The following is a 19,356-nucleotide window of genomic DNA, read 5'->3' as shown; positions in this document are numbered from 1 at the left end:
ATATGTATACCTCAACTTCTTCGTCAGATTTTTGCGGACGTATTTTATATGTTGGCGTGTCACGAGGAAGTGTCTCAGTTTTTGAAATGTCGGCAGATTTACGCGATAATGTTTCAGTAATAGATGTATCACGTGGTTCTTTCTCTTTCGGAATATCCTAAAATAACATATTTTAAGTTTTACAATCTTTTTTTAAAAAGATTTGTGAGTAATATTCATGATTTTAATCTATACGCATACTTTGTCACGTTTTTTGAAGTCAATATCGCGTTTTTTGCTCGCCTAAAAAGATTTATATATTAAAAGTAATACGTAATTCACGCCTAGCCAACTTGTGCGACAATAAAGTACCCTATACCTCAATTTCTTCATCTGATTTCTGTCGATGTATTTTATATGTTGGTGTGTCACGAGAAAGTGTCTTATCTGTTGATAGCTCATCAGATTTACGTGAAATTTTACTCGTAGAGATGTCACGCAAATATGCTTTCTCTTTCGGAGCATTCTAAAATAATATATCCAAAATTTTATCATCTCTTCTAAAGAGATTTGAACTACTCACGCATATCCGTATTTTAAATGTATTTGCATACTTTGTCACGTTTTTTGGAGTCACTATCGCGTCTTTTACTCGCCCAAATATCCTAAACAGATTGACAGTTTAAAGATATGCTATTCGTGCCTAGCCAGCTACAATAAATATTCTATACCTCAATCTCCTCGTCGGATTTCTGCGGTTGTGTCTTTTTTGCGGCTATGTCGTGTGATAATATTTTATCTTTCGGTTTGTCTTCGTCTGATTTTTTACGTGGGTGTGTATCTGCGGGTGTGTAAGGTTTGTGTGTCTTATCTGACGATGTATCCTAAAATGAAAATTAAAAAAAAAATACGTTGAACATGTTACGTTCTTGTAAATTAAAATGTGTGCTTTTACGTATAGCATATTCGCATACTCTGTAATATGGCGCAGATTCATTATCACGTTCTCCCAGATTGTGAATGCTCCAAGCGTCCTAAAATTAATAGCGTCGATAAAATACACGTGTATCGTTCGCAAAATGTTTAACTGTCATTGTATATGTAACTGACATATATATTATCATGTGCAATATAATTTTCTGTATACCTCAAGTTCATCGTCCGAATCGCGCCCGCGTGGCTTAATCGCAGCTTGAGGTGTAATCTAGAAGGTTTTTATTTTTACGTGATTAACAAAAATTCCCTTTTCTCGCAAATATTATAGAAAAATTTGTTTCCACTTTGAAGGAAAACAACATTTTTCAAATATATTCAATATACCTATGACGCGAGATATGTACCTTCGGTTTACGGTCGGTTTCACGCACGGACGAAGTTACACTGGATTTCGTAGTTTCCTATAATGTTTCATGTATCTATATAGTGTGTCTTAAGACGCATAAATGTGCAACAATAAATGCGTCACGTACCTCGTAAGTTGTTACCGATATACTATCGCGCTTTGTCGGTTTAGGCCAAATGTCCTAGAATTAATTAAGTGTAATGTGTACGCTAATGAACGATGTACGATTAAAAGTAACATTGTGTTGCTATGTACCTGAATCTCCTCATCGGATTTGTGTGTGTGTGGCTTGATCTTCGCTGTGAGTGTGTTCTAGAAAATATTCATTCGTTACACAGTATAATTAAAAGAAAAATAATATAAAATAAAATGATTAGGACAATTAAAATGTACATATATGAGTGTACCTCGTCTTCAATCGCTCGCGGAGTGGCTCTTAGCCTGGGTACGTCCTGCAATAACGCGAGATAAAATGTTCTCGAATGTTTTTTCTTGTACACAAAGTCTAACGACTGCGACACGAATCTCGAACCTCAATATTTATCGCGCAATATAAAAATACCGTAATCTAATATCTATTCTTTTCGTTCCTCTGATATATCCTTAAACTCTTATTAACCATAAAGTTTCGTAGATAGCATAAATTTTCTATTTTTAATTAAAATTGTAATTTCCTATTTGTTGTAAAATTATTTGCACATTGAAAGCTTTAAAAATCAAACCTATAATAAACTATTTTCAAAGACTACTTGGAAAAAAAATTATATAATTTGTATTAACACAAGTTTGGCAAACACTAAAATTACATCAAGCTATTAACAAAAATAATTTATTTCTAAAAAATATAAAAACCCCTTCTTACGTCGATTTCGAGAAGGTGACAATTCACTCACGTTATACTTACTTTTTTTTCCAAAAATTAATTAATGTAACCACTAATCAATTAATCGACTACGAAATATATTGTTAGCACATGATATAATCGATTAGAAACAGCATTATATTTCTTACCTTTTCGGTCGTTTTCTTCTTTTCTATGATAGAAGATCGTCTGCTTTCTACTTTGACCTCTTCTTCGGTCTATAATAGATAGAAGATAATACATAAATTAAAATTCAATTAACATAAATTTTCTAATTTATATAATAACCAATATTTCCTAACAAAATTTCTAGCTTAAGAGACGGAGTTAATTGAAGCAAACTTAAAATTAAAATAAAATTGAATTTTCTTATAAATAATTAATAATACAATTTATGTTATTTATTCTAGTCAATGAGAAATATCTTTTTCAATTATCAGTTTTGTGAAATTGTTTGTAATTGTTGGAAATGTTTCTTGGTAATGTCTGCATGTGAAATGCACGTATGTATGCGTGTATGTGTACCTTCTGTATAGAAAGACGTCGTGGTGTCGCGGTGCCATCATCCATTATCTATACGATGATAGTAAAATAAATCAAAATAATTCGTATTTTACATAATATCTGTGGCACAGGATAAATTTTTCGGGACCATAACTCTCGAATGGAATTTAATATTATATCGTTACATTTTTATATCTTACCTTTTCTTCAGTCGTGACAAGCGAGCTGCGACGGCTCTCTGTCCTAAGTTCTTCTACCTAAATATGAAAATTTATATATAAAATCTATTTGTCTAACTGACTATTCAAAAAATAAATAATATGATTAATAGTCACCCTGCTAACTGATTCCTTGCGACTCACGGTTTTATCGGGTTTAGGCGTGGTTTCTCGAGATACCTATACACATTAATAAGTATAACAATGTTAGATAATACGAACTATCAAATTAATTTATAATAAATAGAAATATATTATGTTAAATAAAGATAATTTACAAAATAAGTTATAAAAATAAAATATAAAAATAGAAAAAGTGAATTATGCACACCTCCTTAGATTCGGGCTCTTTCTTCTTCAGAATCTTTTTCTGGAAAAAGATAATTTAGATTTAAAGGTAAAAAAAGAGAAATAGATTTTTAACAGATAAATTAAGTTTGTGAGAATAATTGCGCTTACCTTTTCTTCTTCTTTCTTATCTTCAACTTTTTCGGCGGCTTTCTTCTACAAATTTAAAAAAATATATAAAAAACAATATTAAGACGTAAAATTAAGTATATAATCACTAAATGGATTGGTCGTTATATTATTTTAAATACGATATTTAATAAGAACTACATTTTACATTTTTACCTTAATAGATTTCCTTTCTTCAACATTATTCATGATTTCTTCATCTTTCTACATACGTAAAAAAATAAAGTAATATTAGCAAAAATACTTTCATCTAATTTGGATTTACACAGTAATCAGAGATACAATTGCACGTACAAATGTAATTTAAGATAATGTTTGCATTTAATCAGGCATAAGTATCTCTGATGCTCGTTTTCTTCGCATTTTTCATGCACAAACACACGCAATATAAAACACACAAAGTAAAACCCTATAGCATGCGAAATAAAGAAATAAACAACTTTGAAGCAGAGTTGGATAGATTTAAAGGAACCAGCTTCTAGGATTCGGAAAGAAATATGGCATCTGAAAAAGCTCTTGGAAAAACTTGCGTTTCTAGTAAAGGAAAATAAATATCAAGGCGGTTGCTTAAGCGTGCGCGTGAGATCGTTCGAAGAAACTTAGCGGATAAGCCGAGATTAAGTGGATGCTGCGAAAAGTAAAATAATATAAGCAAATTTATATGGCGCAAAAGCGGCAAATATTAAATGCATAAAGACAATTTTGCGATGGCAAGATAAGATTTTCTCATACTGAAAATAAAACTGAAAACAATTTTATACACTATAAATCCAAGTGTATTATTTCAGCTCTTCTTACACATTTCTTGCTGTTTTAAATCACATCATTTAACATGATTGAACGTATTAATTTTCAATTTAATACAATTAAACATGTTAAATGACGTTATTTAACACGGAAGTGACATGTAAAAAGAGCTTCAGTCAAATGTGTTATTTTTAGATATACGTTTACTTGTGTGAAAATAATACACTTGGATTTGCAGTGTAAACATATGCTGTTTCGCAAATTGGCCAAAATATTTTGCTAAAGCCTCAAGCTTCAGAGCACAGTGGTATTTGTTCGAGCGGATAAAAGTGACTGTTCGAGCGCATTACATTACCGAAATCCGACTGTGTGATATCTTATGCTCACCTGTAAGATCTCCATTTTCTGAAACAGAATACATCAGGGCCTTTACTTTCTTTCGCATATGATATATATTATTAACTTAGAATTATTTTCTTCACAAGCGTAATCAATGTCATTTATATGTATAATTTATCAATTATATCTACTATTATCTGCTGGAAATTTGCGTTTAATGTAATAAGCTTCTTCTACATATTGTGGACATGGAACACACAGTACACACATAAACTTCAAGGTAAAGGTATGACACAAATGATAAAAAAGATGCAAACAAGAATAATGGTGGGTACAATAATAAACAATAGGGCACAAATGACAAGTAATTATTCTCACGGTGTGATGTGTTCTGATCACAGTGTACTGTTTTCGGAAAAAATTGCATTTAATCCTCCTCTTAAAAAATTAAAAAGAAATAGATTGTATCTCGTACCTTCCCAACCCCTGGTTTGTCGATACCGTTCGGTTTCAAATCGGGCTTATCCTTGAAAATAACAAGAAAAAAATGATTTATCCTACGAAGACATAATTTTCATAACTTATGAAAGAAGAGAAGAGAAGAAGTCGAATCGGCATTAAATAGTTACATGTAATAAATTATAAAATTTTGTTTTATAAGTAATTAAAAAATAAGATCACTTATTTTATTAGAAAAAAAAACAACATATTACATTAATACATGAATACATTGTTGTTAAGTTATTATCAAATAAGTATAAAAATTTAAATTGACGAAAGATGAATTTATGTATTAGTGTTGGTATATGTTTGTGTATGTGTGTGTACCTCGACGCGAGAAACAATTTCAGAGTCCGATTCCTCGAGAATGGCCTCCGTGCTGATAATGCTGGACTCAATTACACTCACCACTTCCTCCTCTTCCTCCATTTCCTCCTCATATTCCTCCGATCTCCAGCCATCATCGTCGCTCCACGTTGAACTTATTACCTTATGTATCGAGATATAATTTTTCAACGATATGCCAATTGTCGCGTCGAGGAATCGAAAGATCGATCATTTTTTGCGAATTACATAGTAGATGCTCTTTGAATTATGTGATTTACTTCATATTAATTTAATTGTACATCGATAATCAATTGCATAATAAAGAATTATCTAAAATTAAAATTTTTTTTTCTTTTTCTTCTAATAGTGCTCTCTTTTTATACAACAATCATTATTTTTAGATAATTACAAATATAAAGGAGCGTACTGTAATAAATTCTGCAAAACGATTAATCTTTCTGTATCTGTATTAAGTTGTATGTGGCTAGTGTAAGAGTAATTTGTTAATCACAAAAAAGGTGTAACGGAAGGAATAGAGAGGCAACAGAAAACGATTGAAAATTAAATGAAATTTTGATTGATCCTCTCATGTCGGCGGCTACCTTCTTTTCCTCTTTCTTCTCCTCCTTCTTTTCTTCGGTCTTTTTCTCCACCTTCTTCTCTTCCTTCTTTTCCTCTTCTTTCTTCTCTTCTTTCTTCTCGACCTTCTTCTTCTTCTTCTCTTCCTCCTCCTCGTCCTTCTTTTTCTCCTCTTTCTTCTGCAATTTAATGAGGGGATTGCATGCAACATTGGGGAACATATTAAATTTACGAATAATCTTCGAATTTATTAGGAAGATGATTTAATCACGTTAGATATTCATACTTGAGCAACATGCTAATTTTTCAACGGGGTACTTGGATCAATTATTGGAGATACAATACGTTTTAAGTTCATGTGAAATTCACAAGAAAAGGGGAAACAATTACAATTTTAAATTCAACATGTTAATTTTTCACTGAAGTGTGAATTCTTTTTGCAATATATTAAAATATAAATTTAAACAAAGACAGAAAAAGTGACCAATAAAAGAAACTTACATCCACGTATAGATCGTAATCCGTGATCATATTAAATAAAATTGCCTACCTTGACGACGAGACGAGCCGACGATTCGTCTTGACCGTATTCGTTGCTCACGACGACTTTATATGATCCCGTAAATTCTGTCGATGCAGAGGTAATGGTCAATTTCATATCCAGACCGTTGAAGGAGATCATGATGTCCTTTGACGCTTTGACGACCGTTGAATCTCTGTAATCATATTGCAAATATTATTGAAACAATCTGTAGAACAATCTAAGAAAATTCGTATAATATAAGAAAAGGCAAAAAATACGATTGTGTGCTAGCTAAGATAAATTGTTTTAGATAATATTGATAATTTCCATTCTTATATTGTTATGGTATACAATTTCTAAGTTAAATAAAATACTATATTTTTGAATCAAGAAATTCGCAAATTATATTTAAAATGCAATTTTTATATTAAATACGTACCTAGTCCATATGACAGTGACCTTTCGGTCTTGCGTTGCGAGAGTGGCGACGAGCTCGACCGTCTTGCCTTCCTCGACAGTCTGGAAATAAAAATCAGCACACGACAATGAATTAATGAAAGAAACTTTGTTTTAACAATATTATCTTTTTATCAAAATAAATGTAAAATCAAAAAGCGCTGCATTTACCAATAAACATACTCACAATTGATTTGAGGCCGGTAACAATTTTTGGTTTTTCTCCTTGGTCTGGAATTTCCGTCACTTCCACTACTTGCGACGTGGCTTCGCCCTTTTCGTTGCGCGCCACCAATTTGTACGTACCCTTGTCTGTCGCCGACATTTGTTCGATTTCGAGTTTCACGGCGAATTCACCCTATTCGAAGAAATCAGCTGATCAAAATTCATATAATATATATTTTTTAATAATAATTACATTGTGTATACTGAATATTATTTAAATGCTACTTTTTAGTTGTACGCGATATGTCGCAGTGACAATAAACGTAAAAGAAAATAATTCCGTTCTGGTTATTCTGTTAAATTTTAAATTCTAAATATATTTCTTTTTACTAATGATTTACTTTAATACAGAATAATGTTTTATTATATGGAACTCACTTCTTTGACTTGCTCGACATGCAATTTGTGTCTAGTATCCTCTTTAACGGCCTGAGTTTCCTTAAACCACGTACACTCAGGTGCGAATTGAGAAAGAACGTGACATTCAATCACGACCGTCTTCTTCTTGACAATCTTTACTACCTTTGGCTTCTCTTTAATTACGGGTATAACTAAAATCGCAATCGAAAAATTGATTAATATTCTAATCTATCTTCAAATTTTTCTGTTACGATCTGTGCTTTACATATTTTTTAAAGAACTTATTGTTGAAATGTAACATTTTCATTTATTATATTCCAATAAATATAACGGGAAATTGGGATCAGTATAAGTATTTATTAATTAACTTATAATATCTTTCCAACATTTATGAACACATCCTCAGAAAAACTAAACATATTTGAAATAAAAGTTGAATAATTAAATCTAAATCAATTGTTTTTAATTATAAAAAAAACTAATTGGATTATTATCGCTTTGAATAATGTTTAATATAAGAAATGTGAACTTACTTTCGACGTTTAACGTAAGATTGGCATTGAGTTCGCCAAGGTCGTTCTTAATGTTGCACTTGTAAAGGCCGGAATCGTCCGGTCCAGGATCGTTCAGAGACAATTTGATATAATAAACATCGTCCTTCTCTTCAACGATGCTGAGGGAAATCTTCGAGGACTCCTTCACCACTTGGCCCGCGCGGGTCCATACAATCTGCGGCTTCGGCTTCGCCTTCACCTTGCAGTCCATGACGACGAGCTTGCCCTTATTATGCGACCGTATCCGTGGCTTCTCCACAAACGTCGGCCCGTCTCCCTCCGGTTCCGGTTCCGCCTCGATATTCAAATTCAAATTGGCGTTGCTCTCGCCATGCTCGTTCTTCACGTGACATCTGTAAGTGCCGCCGTCCGGTCCCGATGGATCCTGTTGTCAGGAAAAAAAATAGAAAGATTTAATTAAAATTCGGAAATTCAAAAGACACGGTAGTGTCTCGCGTCAAGTACACGCGAAACGAGTCACGAGTATACGTGACTCTTTTACGCGACGCGATGACTTGCAAGTACCCGAGATGTTGAGATCTTAATAACGAGTGAACGAATCAAGTTCTAAGTAGGCTTGATCGATATAATCTACGGCACTGATAATCCGGAAGAAAAAAATGTAAAGCCAAAAATCTGTATAAAAGAAAGAAAGAATTAAGTGTTTGAGAACTTGAAGAGCAGAGATTTACTTCCATACTGTAATAATTAAATAAAATCAATTTAAATTATGTTCGTTTTTAACAAACTTTTTAGATAATTACCTTTATCTCCATAATAAGTTCATATATGTCCTCCTCGACCGTCTTAGTCTTGATCGAGATCTTCGACGACTCCTTCACCACGCTGGTGCCGCGGAACCACGTGACCTCCGGCTTGGGATTCGCCTTGCACTTGCACTTCATGGTGATCAGCGTGCCGGTCTCATTCGGGAGGATGCGAGGTTTCTCGATGAAGGACGGAGCGCAACCCGCGCCCTCCTCTGCATCTTGGAAAGATCCACGGTTAGACATCGTCGGTGAAGATACGGGCGCCGCTTCCGGGATACACCGGAAACGCGATCTTCGCCGCGGTCGCGGGTCATCGGTCGACCCGCGACCGCGACTCCCCGCTGACGTTAGTCGTGTTGTTGGCAGCTCAATGAGTTATGAAGCGAATTAAGATACAGAGACTTCACGATTGGTTAGCAATAGCGCGACTGTGCTTACCTGATGAACCGACCTATCGCCAATCATCGTAATCGAGAAAAATCGGCTCGTACACCTTTACCGCGCGTTCATAGAATGCATTATATACGTACGACGGAAACATGGGGAAAGTCGAGGACTCGTCATGGACGAAGTCGACGAGAGGGATCTCATTGTCCGAGCAGTTTGCAGCTTTAAGATCAATTTTTGACAAAAAATAAAATTAATATTATATAAAATAAAATAATATATTTAACGTTGCTGCTTCTATATTTTTAAAACTTGTTGGATTGTAACTGATCGCGATTGAAGAACTGCTAATTCTTTTTGGAATAACTTTTCAAGTTTGGTAAATATCTCGGAGTGCCAATGAGAGCCCCCTCTCGTACGCTTCGAGGGGGACTTGCCTTGGAAATTGAGGGAGATGTTGGCGTTACTCTCGCCGAAGTTGTTAAAGGCGTTGCAACGGTAATTCCCACCGTCACCCTTGGTCGGATTCGTGATCTCGAGAGTCAGCAGATACGTGTCCTTGCCGGTGGCCTTGCGCGACATCTTCACGCGTTTACTGTCGGCAATCGTTTTCTGACCCTGGTACCACGTTATGTCCGGCACCGGATGTGCCTCCAGGATGCATTCCATGATGAGTAAGTCGCCCTCCTGGCGGATCGTCGGCTTCTTCGGGAAGCGCGGCGGCTTACCGTCCGGTATTCTGCGTAAATCGACACGTCAGACGAGAAATTCGTCGATTCGTTTTCTGATCGATCGAATCTAATGCCATCTCGCACGATGACGTTGTCTCTCATCTGCCGGCCACGCCACGCGATGTTCCCGAAAACGCGACGCGATAAAAGTCGCAGGCTCTCGAATTTCCAAATCAATTTGTCCAAATTTTTTAATCCCAAACGGTAGTTTACGTTTCTATTTCAAAGAGAACGTGCGACTTTTGTACATGCAGGCATTCGCAAATTGTTGTAAAAAGACTGCGAGCATTTCTGAGAAAGAAAGATTTTGGCTTGGATATAATGATCTGAAAAAGATTGAAGAATTGGAAGAAGCGTGAACGGAATGTGCGAATACCTGCATTCATAATCTGATCGACTAACTTTTAACTTTTCTTATTTTACAATACATTTGTCGTTATTTAGTTTATAATAGAGAAATAGAGCCGATTTTACGATTTACGATATATGTAACGTCCGTAATAATTGACTGTAATAAATGTAAAGAATTCTAATTCGACCATTATTACAACTACTATTGTAATTATTATTTTTGCATTGCAAATCATTGAAAGCTACACTAAATTATCGCTGCGCTTCCGCAGCGCGCCGCGTCGAGCCGAAGAAGAACGCGAAAAAGTGTCGAATCGTGGCGCGGCAGAATATAACGCCGAGAACAGATCAGAACAGATCGTCTCTCGATGCCTACTTGAGCCTGTCGCCACCCTCGAAGTTCAAATTAATGGTCGCCACCCCCTGGCCGTGCTTGTTCTTCGCCACGGCCCTATACTCCCCCGCATCCCCCTTCGCCACGCTGTCGATCCTCAGCCTCGCGAGGTGGTACAGCTTCTGATCGAGTTCCAGCGATGTGTTGAACCGCCCGCCGTCTTTCACTTCCTCGGTACCGTGATACCTGCGATCGCCGTCAACGTGCCAAGTCGAAACAACCACCGTATATTGATTTGCGTCGCGGGTCACGCGCTCGGAAGTGCACATCGTGTTTATAAACTTTGAACCATTAAATTAAGATACATCGAGATGCATTATCGAAATCGTACGTAAGTTCGAAAATATCTGTCTCAAATATCGTTCTTTTTGTAATTACACCCTTAGTGAAAAAATGTCTCAGAATTTTTCATATTATAAGTCAGAATTTTTATAAAAATCTTCAGAATGCTCAGAAGTTTTCACATTTTTTAATTAGAATGCTTTTCAATAAAACTCAAATCAAAATAAGAATAAAATATTTCAGATTTTTTCTGCCAACATATATTTGTACAAATCTGAATAAATATGTGAAAATCTGTGCAATTTATCAGAAATTTTCATACATATGGATACTTAAAATATTCTGAAAATTCTCATCCAATTATTTCTGAAAGTATCTGAGAAATTTTATATATTTTTCAGAATTTTTCATGAGTCTCAATTCTTACAAAATTTTTGAGAAAATATGAGAAATTCTTTACCCAGAACATCAAAAAATGTTAGAAAACAATTTGAGGTATAAGTTCCAATGGAAAATCCGTATGAATAAACCGGGCTAACCAAGAACCAGCGCGGTAAATGATGCGCGAAAGATTTATTTATATTTTTATTTTACATATTTTCCAACCTTTGACTGCGTGCCGACTAGATTTGTCAGACTTGAAACACAGCTCCGGTTGGAGTAGTAAAATCCCCCCCTTTTACACCTAATTAAATCGATTCGATTTAATTTTGGATGCTATATGCATCTAAAAAACTGTAAAGAAATCACCCTGGCTGAAGTAATATTTTTCGCAATGATTTCTTTACAGTTTTTTAAATGCATATAGCATCAAAAATTAAATCGAATCGATTTAATTAGGTATAAAGAGGGGAATTTTACACTACTCCAACCGGAGCTGTGTTTTAAGTCTGACAAATCTAGTCGGCACGCAGTCAAAGGTTGGAAAATATGTAAATTAAAAATATAAATAAATTAACCTTCGCGCATCATTTACCGCGCTGGTTCTTATAGTTAGCCCGGTTTATTCGTTAGAAGACAATGTTTTCAAGAAAATTTTAATTCGACGCGCTATTTCTTCTCTTAATTTTACTATTCAATCGATATTGAGAATTTTCGACCCGCGTTTCTTCCGATGATTCAACAACGGCACTTTCCAACGCTACTTCCTCACGCGCGTCGCGGACCTCAAGGCCTTACCACTTGACACTCGGTTTCGGATCGCCGACAAGTCGGCATTCGAAGGTGATGGTGTTACCGTCGTCGGATTGTCTAATCACCGGTCGTTCGGTGAAGGTAGGTTTAATACCGTCATCCGGTACGGGTGCCTCGTCGCCTACGTTCGACACAAACGATCGACATGTCGAGAATTATTCTTACACACGCTTGCTTGCCTACTCAATCCTTTCGCTGCAACGATTCGACTTCAGACACGCGTCATCGCCTCTAAATTAAAGTGCTAACCCACAAACAATTTTAATTCAATTGAATTTAATATATAAATATCTCAAAGTGTGGAATAAAGTGTGAAAAATAAACTTTTTTTTTAACTACTGTTTTTTCTTCTAAACTTACCGTTTAAATATTGCTTCCACTGAAGAGAAATAAAAAAGAAGGAAAATTATAATTTCAACTAAATTTTAGAGACGTAAAAAATGACTTAGCAGCGAAAGGTTTAAATACGCGAAGCATTTTGCAGTTCGATGCGAGATCGGGAGTCACGTATCGATTTGGCTTGAATGGTCTTCAAGTTTCTAGACATACTATAAACATTTATCCTCTAAATAAGAGTGTCGCAGTTTAATCTACATTAATCCATTCGATATTCAATCTTTATCTCGTGATCGATTCAGTTATTCGAGCACTTCGTTTATTCGTACCGTCGCATATAACGAGTGTGCTGAAACCAACGCTCAGGAATACACGTTCAAGGATTCACGATCCTTGCCGAGATCGACGTCTTGTGAATTAGGTTGCTCTCTCTACTCTCCTTCCGTCTACTCGCAATGTTTCGCTTGGTGGATCGTAAAATCTGTGCTCTCGAAATGTCACCTGCTCCATTTCTCTCGTACGTCGTTTTGAGGACGGACGCGTACGCGCGCGCGCGGTTAAGTGAAAATAGGAACACTGCACAATTATGCACAAGCATTTCGTCAAACGCTGTTTGCAAGTGAGTGAGTGGTGTGATATGTACCGTTTGACAACGACGTAACAATTTGATTGCATTAATGTTAATCGAGAAATTTCAACTTCATCATTCCATCTTCAATAATTACGATGAATATCGTTGAAATCGCGAATACCGCGAAGGAAGTAGTGTGTTTCCATGTGTTGTGTTCGATTAAAATACATGGTATTAATCAGTGACGTGATTATATAGTACAGTATGACAGAACAACACATAATTTCAAACATTTCTATTTTACTCAGAAAAAATCTCTACGAGCGAATTAGCCGATGAGAATGACTAGTGAAGCATGTGACAAAGACGCATGTGAGTATATACAATATTAGAATCGTCGTCGTTAACTATATACTTAACTGTCTTTCAAAAAAATATTTCCGTACTTGCCAGTTTAAATTCCATAAAAGCGTATGTATTTAACGAATTTTATTTATGTGTAAATAAAATTTTCATTATATTATATGAAATGCGATTGTGTGAAATGTACTCGCAACTAATAGAACTATATAATCCAACTTGATTCTATAATTATATAGGGTACTATGTTTTATTTATAAGCAGCAGTATTAAAATTTAATTTTGTGGGGCTAAAAGAACGTAATATATCCAGGAAATTGCAAAATCAAAACCGATAATGCAAGTAAGGAAATATATGTCGTTAGCAGATCTAACCACCACCTAAATTTCGTTTGCGTGTGTGTGCGAATGATACTTGAATGGTGCATCCGAAGGCCGCCGGTGCAAACGGAGGCTTCTCGCAGATGTTCACACACGGCAAACGTGATCGTATGAATAGAGAGAAAAGATGTCATCTAAGCAACCTAACAAAGCGTCAATAATGTTTAAAAGCTAATATTGCGAATCGCATCTCGTGCATCTCGGTACAAATGGTAAAGCTCTCGTCTCGAGACGCAAGTGTATATCCCCCAATCGGCGCGAGATGCGATTCGAATTAATACGTGATTGAAGCAGCAGTAACACGCGTTGTTACAAGTTGATTATTCTGGTCCGCTCTCTACGCAACTTAATTTTTACGGTGCAAAATTCGTGAGAGACAAACAACCAAGTGTGTGTTTTCTCTCGCAAAAGAAAAAGAAATGCCGTTTAGTCGATTAAGATCAAATCAACGGGCTGTATATCGTGGCTCGCGTCGAGCCGACATCGATACGTGCTCATCGCTCGACCGAGACAAACCATTAAAAAATAAAGGTTTTCCGCATTATTATGGCAATTTACAATGAAAGAGTAGAAAGAGACTGAAGAATGGAACTGCTGATGGAGAACGGAAAAAAATTAAATAATATAAACTGCGGATATATACGTTTGGTGTAGAGTCAACATGAAGGATATAGATAAACAGGGCAGAAAATTGAGATGAAGTAGAGTGTCAGAAATGAAAGAGAATCATCGATATACATCCCGAGTGAGAATGTGAGAGAAGAGTTGAGGAACGGCGCCGATGATCCACTTTATTTTCCGCTTCAAGACAACGCGGAAGTGAATAAAGGGGAACAACGTTATTTGTTACTTTAGAAATATAAAGTTAAATACAGTTTAATCAGATATTGTTAAATATTTCATTAAAAAATTATTTAAAAAATTTTAGGAAAATTTATACTGAAGAATGAAAAAAAAATTACAGCAGACTTTTCTTGTCAATACAAAAATTAAATATTTTTAAGTACCTGCTTGTTGATATAAAAAACAAATTAAAGTTAAGAATAACTTCTTTTTTAGTCTAAGGCGTAAGGAAACTTGTCGATTACGGTTCTTGAAACGAGGTGAAAATTACAAAAATGAACAGATTTACTAGATTTCGACCAATAAAATCATAGATATCTTAGTGAATTCCTCACTTTTGTAATTTTCACCTCGTTTCAAGAACCGTAATCGACCCCCTATTTTTAATAAAATATCGAGCGTATACTTGTGAAAAAATTAAGCAGGTGGATGTGTAAAGCGGATCATCGGTCGAAGTATATATGGGTTTGTGCCTTGTGGTTATTTATCGCAAAATCGTTAGATACTTACTATCGAAATTCAGGGAAATCGTGGCGTTAGACTCGCCGAGCTCGTTCTTCGCCGTGACCTTATATTTGCCAGCATCCTCGACGGTCACATTTTTTATTTCCAGAGTGGCGAAATACGAGTGGCCATCTTTATCGACGGTCAGCTGGAAACAGTTCAACAATTGTTATTACGGAGCTCAAATTAATGATTTCGCATACGCTCCTAACTCTCCTTCCTCCCTGAAAAAAGTTCTCAGAATATCTCCATATTTTTAAGAATGTTTTATATTTCAAGTTTATAAAGATTTTTACAAAATACTTCAAACTTCTTTAGATCTTAAATTTTCTTCGGAAATTACATAACGAGAAATTTTTAAATATTTTAAAATTTATATGAAGAATTCTAGAAAAGACTTTCTCAGCATTTGTGAAAAATCTGAGAAATTTTCTAAAAAGTTATAGAATTTATATAAAATATTTAAGCAAAAGTAAGAACTAGAAACTATTTGGGGAACTTAATATCATACCTACTACATATTATAGATATAATCTCACTATGTGAAGAAATTAAATTATAATTTTACTATTCAATTTCTTTTGAGTTTGTTATTAGTCGTTTTGCTCGATTTCAAGCATCGTGATCTCTCTGCATATATATATATATATATATGCATCAGATATTTGGAAGAGCACAAAGTGACACAAACCTGCTCAATTTTCTTTATCAAGCAAAATCGGATAGGCCTCGTACTTCCCGACAAAAAAGATGTCCGGGTTAAGATGTCTAATGTTCTTGACTAACAATAAGATACATATCTAATGTACAAATTAAATCGAGAACATTAGATATTTTAGCCGGGATCAACATCTTTTCTGTCGGAGTTGCCTCTTCCTTGCGGAAGGTGGCGATCGAATAAAATCCAATTGGATTTGAACCTCGTATCTTCAGTTCTTCTACTTATTAGAGCAACGCACATCTCTCTGCGCCACGATCGCCACAATCGTTTTTAAGTTTATATTATTCTAAAGCCTGTATCATAACAATACAAAGGTACAGGCAATAAGAACAGGGAATAAGACAGGCGACAGAAATAACTACATTTCAACTTATAATAAAACTGAATCACTGTGATTGGTCAAGTACAGGCAATAGAAAATAGAAATCCAACGCGTCGGAAATTCTGTTTGTATTGCCTATTAAGGCCTATTTCATATTCCATTGCGTTGATATACAGTTTTTGGTAAGTTATTGAAATGTGGTTATTTCTATTCTCTGTCTTATTCCCTGTTCCTACTGCATATAACTTTATATCGTGCGATATATATTATAGGCTTAAAACTATACGGGATAAATTATAATCTTAAACCTTATGCCTTGGCGAATCTTTGACCATGTTCCCGCTGTGAAACCATGTGATTTTCGGTGTGGGATCGGCCGTGATACGACACTCGAACAGCAGCCGTTTGCCATCGTCCTCCTGTCTAATCGCGGGCTTCTTCGCGAAAGTCGGCGCGATGCCGTCAATTTGTCTGCAAAGCGCAAAATAAACGTCGCACGAAGTCTGGAAATGTATTCGCGCCGAAAATTTATCGCTCGCTAAAGCGTTGATCGTCGCGCCGGTTGAATTAAATCACGACGCGAAACGACGCGAAAATTTAAACACAGGTTGCGCCACAAACATACCGTAACGTGTCGCTGATGATTTCAATCTCATTTCGCGATCGCGACCAACGCGTTAGCGAATCGAAAGACACAGGGATCACATCCGTCATTAGCAAATCGCATGCTTCAAGTACGCAAACGCACGCAATGTGGCTAAAAAGTTAGTACAAAGAATTAGTAACGTCTCCACTTCTAAAGTAATTAGGATTTCTTCCAGAGATTAAATATGCGAAGATAAGGAAGGTGGTAATATTTGGAATGAGAGAAGAGCAGCTTATGCGGCAGCTGTGAGATTTCCCGGCTTTTCGCGAATTGCTGCCAGAAATAACTCTTGTTTTGATTAGTGGATCCTTCTTGACGAGAGGAGGCTCGTCCAACAGCTTATTCTGATGGCGATCCGACAGCTAACAACCACTTCAAAATCCGGTACATCGCCATTACAATTGATACTACTGTCTTTCTTGGCACCAATACTCTTTGTCGACGGTTAAATATTCGATTCAGAAAAATCTTTCAGAAAATCTAAAGCTTTAAACTAAATATAATTTCTTAAAGACAATTTCCTCTTGTAAAATTTTCACATTAACGTTTTGTATCGCTTCTTTAATTCTCTCAAAAAAATCAATCAAGTGATTATCATGCCTTATCGTCGGTTATTTAAAGTCGCAGATTTTTAATCTGCAGCTTTTTTTTATACATATATGTATAGAATTCTTTGCAAATTAGAAACAAAATTACTACTCCTACCACCATCTCTCTTTAAATAAATTACTCTTTGCAACGGAATCGCGCGATCCGAGTTACGATCGCGCCGATGTTTATTCTCGAAAATTGAGAGCTGGGACGAGAGGCACGTGCCTAACACTCGCATCCCAAATGGACCATAAGTGCATTAGCACGGCTGCGCCGTTGCGGCTAAGTTTAGCGAGGAGAAGTAGGCTGCAGCTGTTTTCTCTCGACTTTCACTCTCCGTCAATCGCAGATCGATTCGATTTTCGCAGGCTGCGAACCTTCGTTCGCGTTCGGCGATTCCGCCCTTTTGACGAATCAACTCGCTCGCCAAAACGCTAAAAATCTCGTCGCTCAAAATACGCGAATGCGTTTTACGTTTTTCGGGTCAATTATTTTTCGCGGCTGACCGAAATTTTGTTTTTTTCGGTACGCATCATGGAACGCGAACTGCGACACGTTTCGGGAGACGCGTGGAAGCGGAAAGGCTCGCGTTACTTTTAGAAATTCACGGGAATCACGTCTGTCGATGCGATCCGAAAATACAGCCGCTCGTCGCCGCCGTCTGCGTCTCGAGAGAGCCCGTCTCGAAAGAGCACTCCCGACCCAGTTTCGAATTATCTTCGAAAATCATTAAAGTCGTAACGAGATATGCGGGAATAACTGCAAGTGGCGTGCGAGAAGAGATTTGAGAACTGATAAATGCTTTCCGCTCTCGTGCAGAGACCGCAACGAAGATCTCCGCAGCGATTGATCTGATTTACGCAGCTGGGCCGCGACAGTGAATCGTTGTTATTATAATTAAACGGTTACGAAGATAAAAATAACTTTTCGCGAACCGCTTTATAATTATGCAATTATTACAGAAACGTTTCTCCTTTTTCGAAAAATAATACAAAAAATGCAGCTTAGTGTATAATTTTAAAACTTTTAAACATACTGAGTCTATTTACTATACAAATTAAATATAAATAAACGTTTCTGTAATTATTACTTAACATTCTAAAAATTTTGATACGCAACTTGTTATTATTTTTCTACTCTTCCACCCTTTTGTTGAATTTCGTCAAAGTTCAGTTATAGTTCAATCGTTTGTCTGTTTCTCTCGATCTGACCATTTATAATTATAATTATGAGATTTAATGGGATTTCTTTCTCACGAGAGACAACGTCCGAAATAATTCGGCCACTTTGTGGTCAGATTGCGGTGTGCGAGACACGAGCGGTGTGTCCAAAACTAGAAGACCTTAATTCTATTTCCATCCGCAATTCGCGTTTGCCGTTCTGTCTGCGTAGGCGGATCGGTAAGAAGCGGCCGATCGTCCAGCTAACGCTCAGCGAGCCGTCATGATTTCTGTCGGATTGCGCGGCGCGAACGCGCGACCGAAAATAGCGGGCATACCGCGACGGTTATTCTCGGTCAGGCCGATTTAACGTGCACTCGAACGTTATCGGCCGAGATAGCGCGGCAATAGTAAATAATGCACCAAAGAAATCTAAATTTTACACGTAACTTTCACATGAAGGCAAGGAACTTCCTATAAACTTCGTGTTGAACTTCCGTAATATTCTCAAGAAATTTGTAATCAATTTTCTTTTGTGAAGAATTAAATCAGGATTGGAAATCAATGGAGAAATTATTTGACACTAAAATCTACAAGAAATTCTCTTCAAGTTTTCGATAAATTGAAGACCGGAAATGCACATATGTTATGATATTATTCATTTCCTTTAGTATTATCGTCATATCTGATATTTTTCTTGATTAAAATTGTGGGAGAAACAATGTGATATCAATTTTATTAATGTTAATAAATTAATTATCAAGTTGGCAATTACTACAGTTGCAAAACACAGCGTAAGTAATGCTCTCACCCTCTCCC

The 19,356-nt window shown here is 36.1% G+C and overlaps 1 protein-coding gene across 8 annotated transcripts in view; it reads right to left on the bottom strand.

The window, feature by feature from the left end:
• LOC139818020 (twitchin-like) overlaps positions 1-19,356 on the bottom strand; it is a 111,002-nt gene that overhangs the window by 79,853 nt on the left and 11,793 nt on the right. For 4 of the 8 annotated variants that reach the window (XM_071786417.1, XM_071786418.1, XM_071786422.1 and 1 more), the window contains exons 4-25: positions 16,449-16,611; positions 15,104-15,245; positions 12,088-12,223; positions 10,609-10,812; positions 9,588-9,889; positions 8,758-8,975; positions 7,973-8,378; positions 7,458-7,630; positions 7,042-7,212; positions 6,838-6,917; positions 6,426-6,591; positions 5,899-6,054; positions 5,297-5,458; positions 4,944-4,994; positions 4,517-4,534; positions 3,539-3,586; positions 3,365-3,409; positions 3,237-3,275; positions 3,023-3,085; positions 2,888-2,944; positions 2,709-2,756; positions 2,333-2,401 (exon numbers count right to left, since the gene is read on the bottom strand). In XM_071786417.1, the coding sequence (XP_071642518.1) occupies positions 2,333-2,401; positions 2,709-2,756; positions 2,888-2,944; positions 3,023-3,085; positions 3,237-3,275; positions 3,365-3,409; positions 3,539-3,586; positions 4,517-4,534; positions 4,944-4,994; positions 5,297-5,458; positions 5,899-6,054; positions 6,426-6,591; positions 6,838-6,917; positions 7,042-7,212; positions 7,458-7,630; positions 7,973-8,378; positions 8,758-8,975; positions 9,588-9,889; positions 10,609-10,812; positions 12,088-12,223; positions 15,104-15,245; positions 16,449-16,611 (2,917 nt within the window). Of the gene's footprint in view, positions 1-10; positions 158-240; positions 283-358; positions 506-593; positions 645-710; positions 864-953; positions 1,014-1,126; positions 1,184-1,319; positions 1,377-1,448; positions 1,503-1,576; positions 1,634-1,728; positions 1,774-2,332; positions 2,402-2,708; positions 2,757-2,887; positions 2,945-3,022; positions 3,086-3,236; positions 3,276-3,364; positions 3,410-3,538; positions 3,587-4,516; positions 4,535-4,943; positions 4,995-5,296; positions 5,459-5,898; positions 6,055-6,425; positions 6,592-6,837; positions 6,918-7,041; positions 7,213-7,457; positions 7,631-7,972; positions 8,379-8,757; positions 8,976-9,587; positions 9,890-10,608; positions 10,813-12,087; positions 12,224-15,103; positions 15,246-16,448; positions 16,612-19,356 lie in introns of all 8 variants that reach the window. The other 4 variants (XM_071786414.1, XM_071786415.1, XM_071786416.1 and 1 more) reach the window with 4 other exon arrangements.

The sequence above is a fragment of the Temnothorax longispinosus genome, chromosome 8 (genome assembly GCF_030848805.1).
Source record: "Temnothorax longispinosus isolate EJ_2023e chromosome 8, Tlon_JGU_v1, whole genome shotgun sequence".
In the NCBI taxonomy this organism is placed as follows: Eukaryota; Metazoa; Arthropoda; class Insecta; order Hymenoptera; family Formicidae; genus Temnothorax; species Temnothorax longispinosus.
The sequence above is the reverse complement of the archived record's forward strand: the minus strand, read 5'-3'. Positions and strand labels throughout refer to the sequence as shown.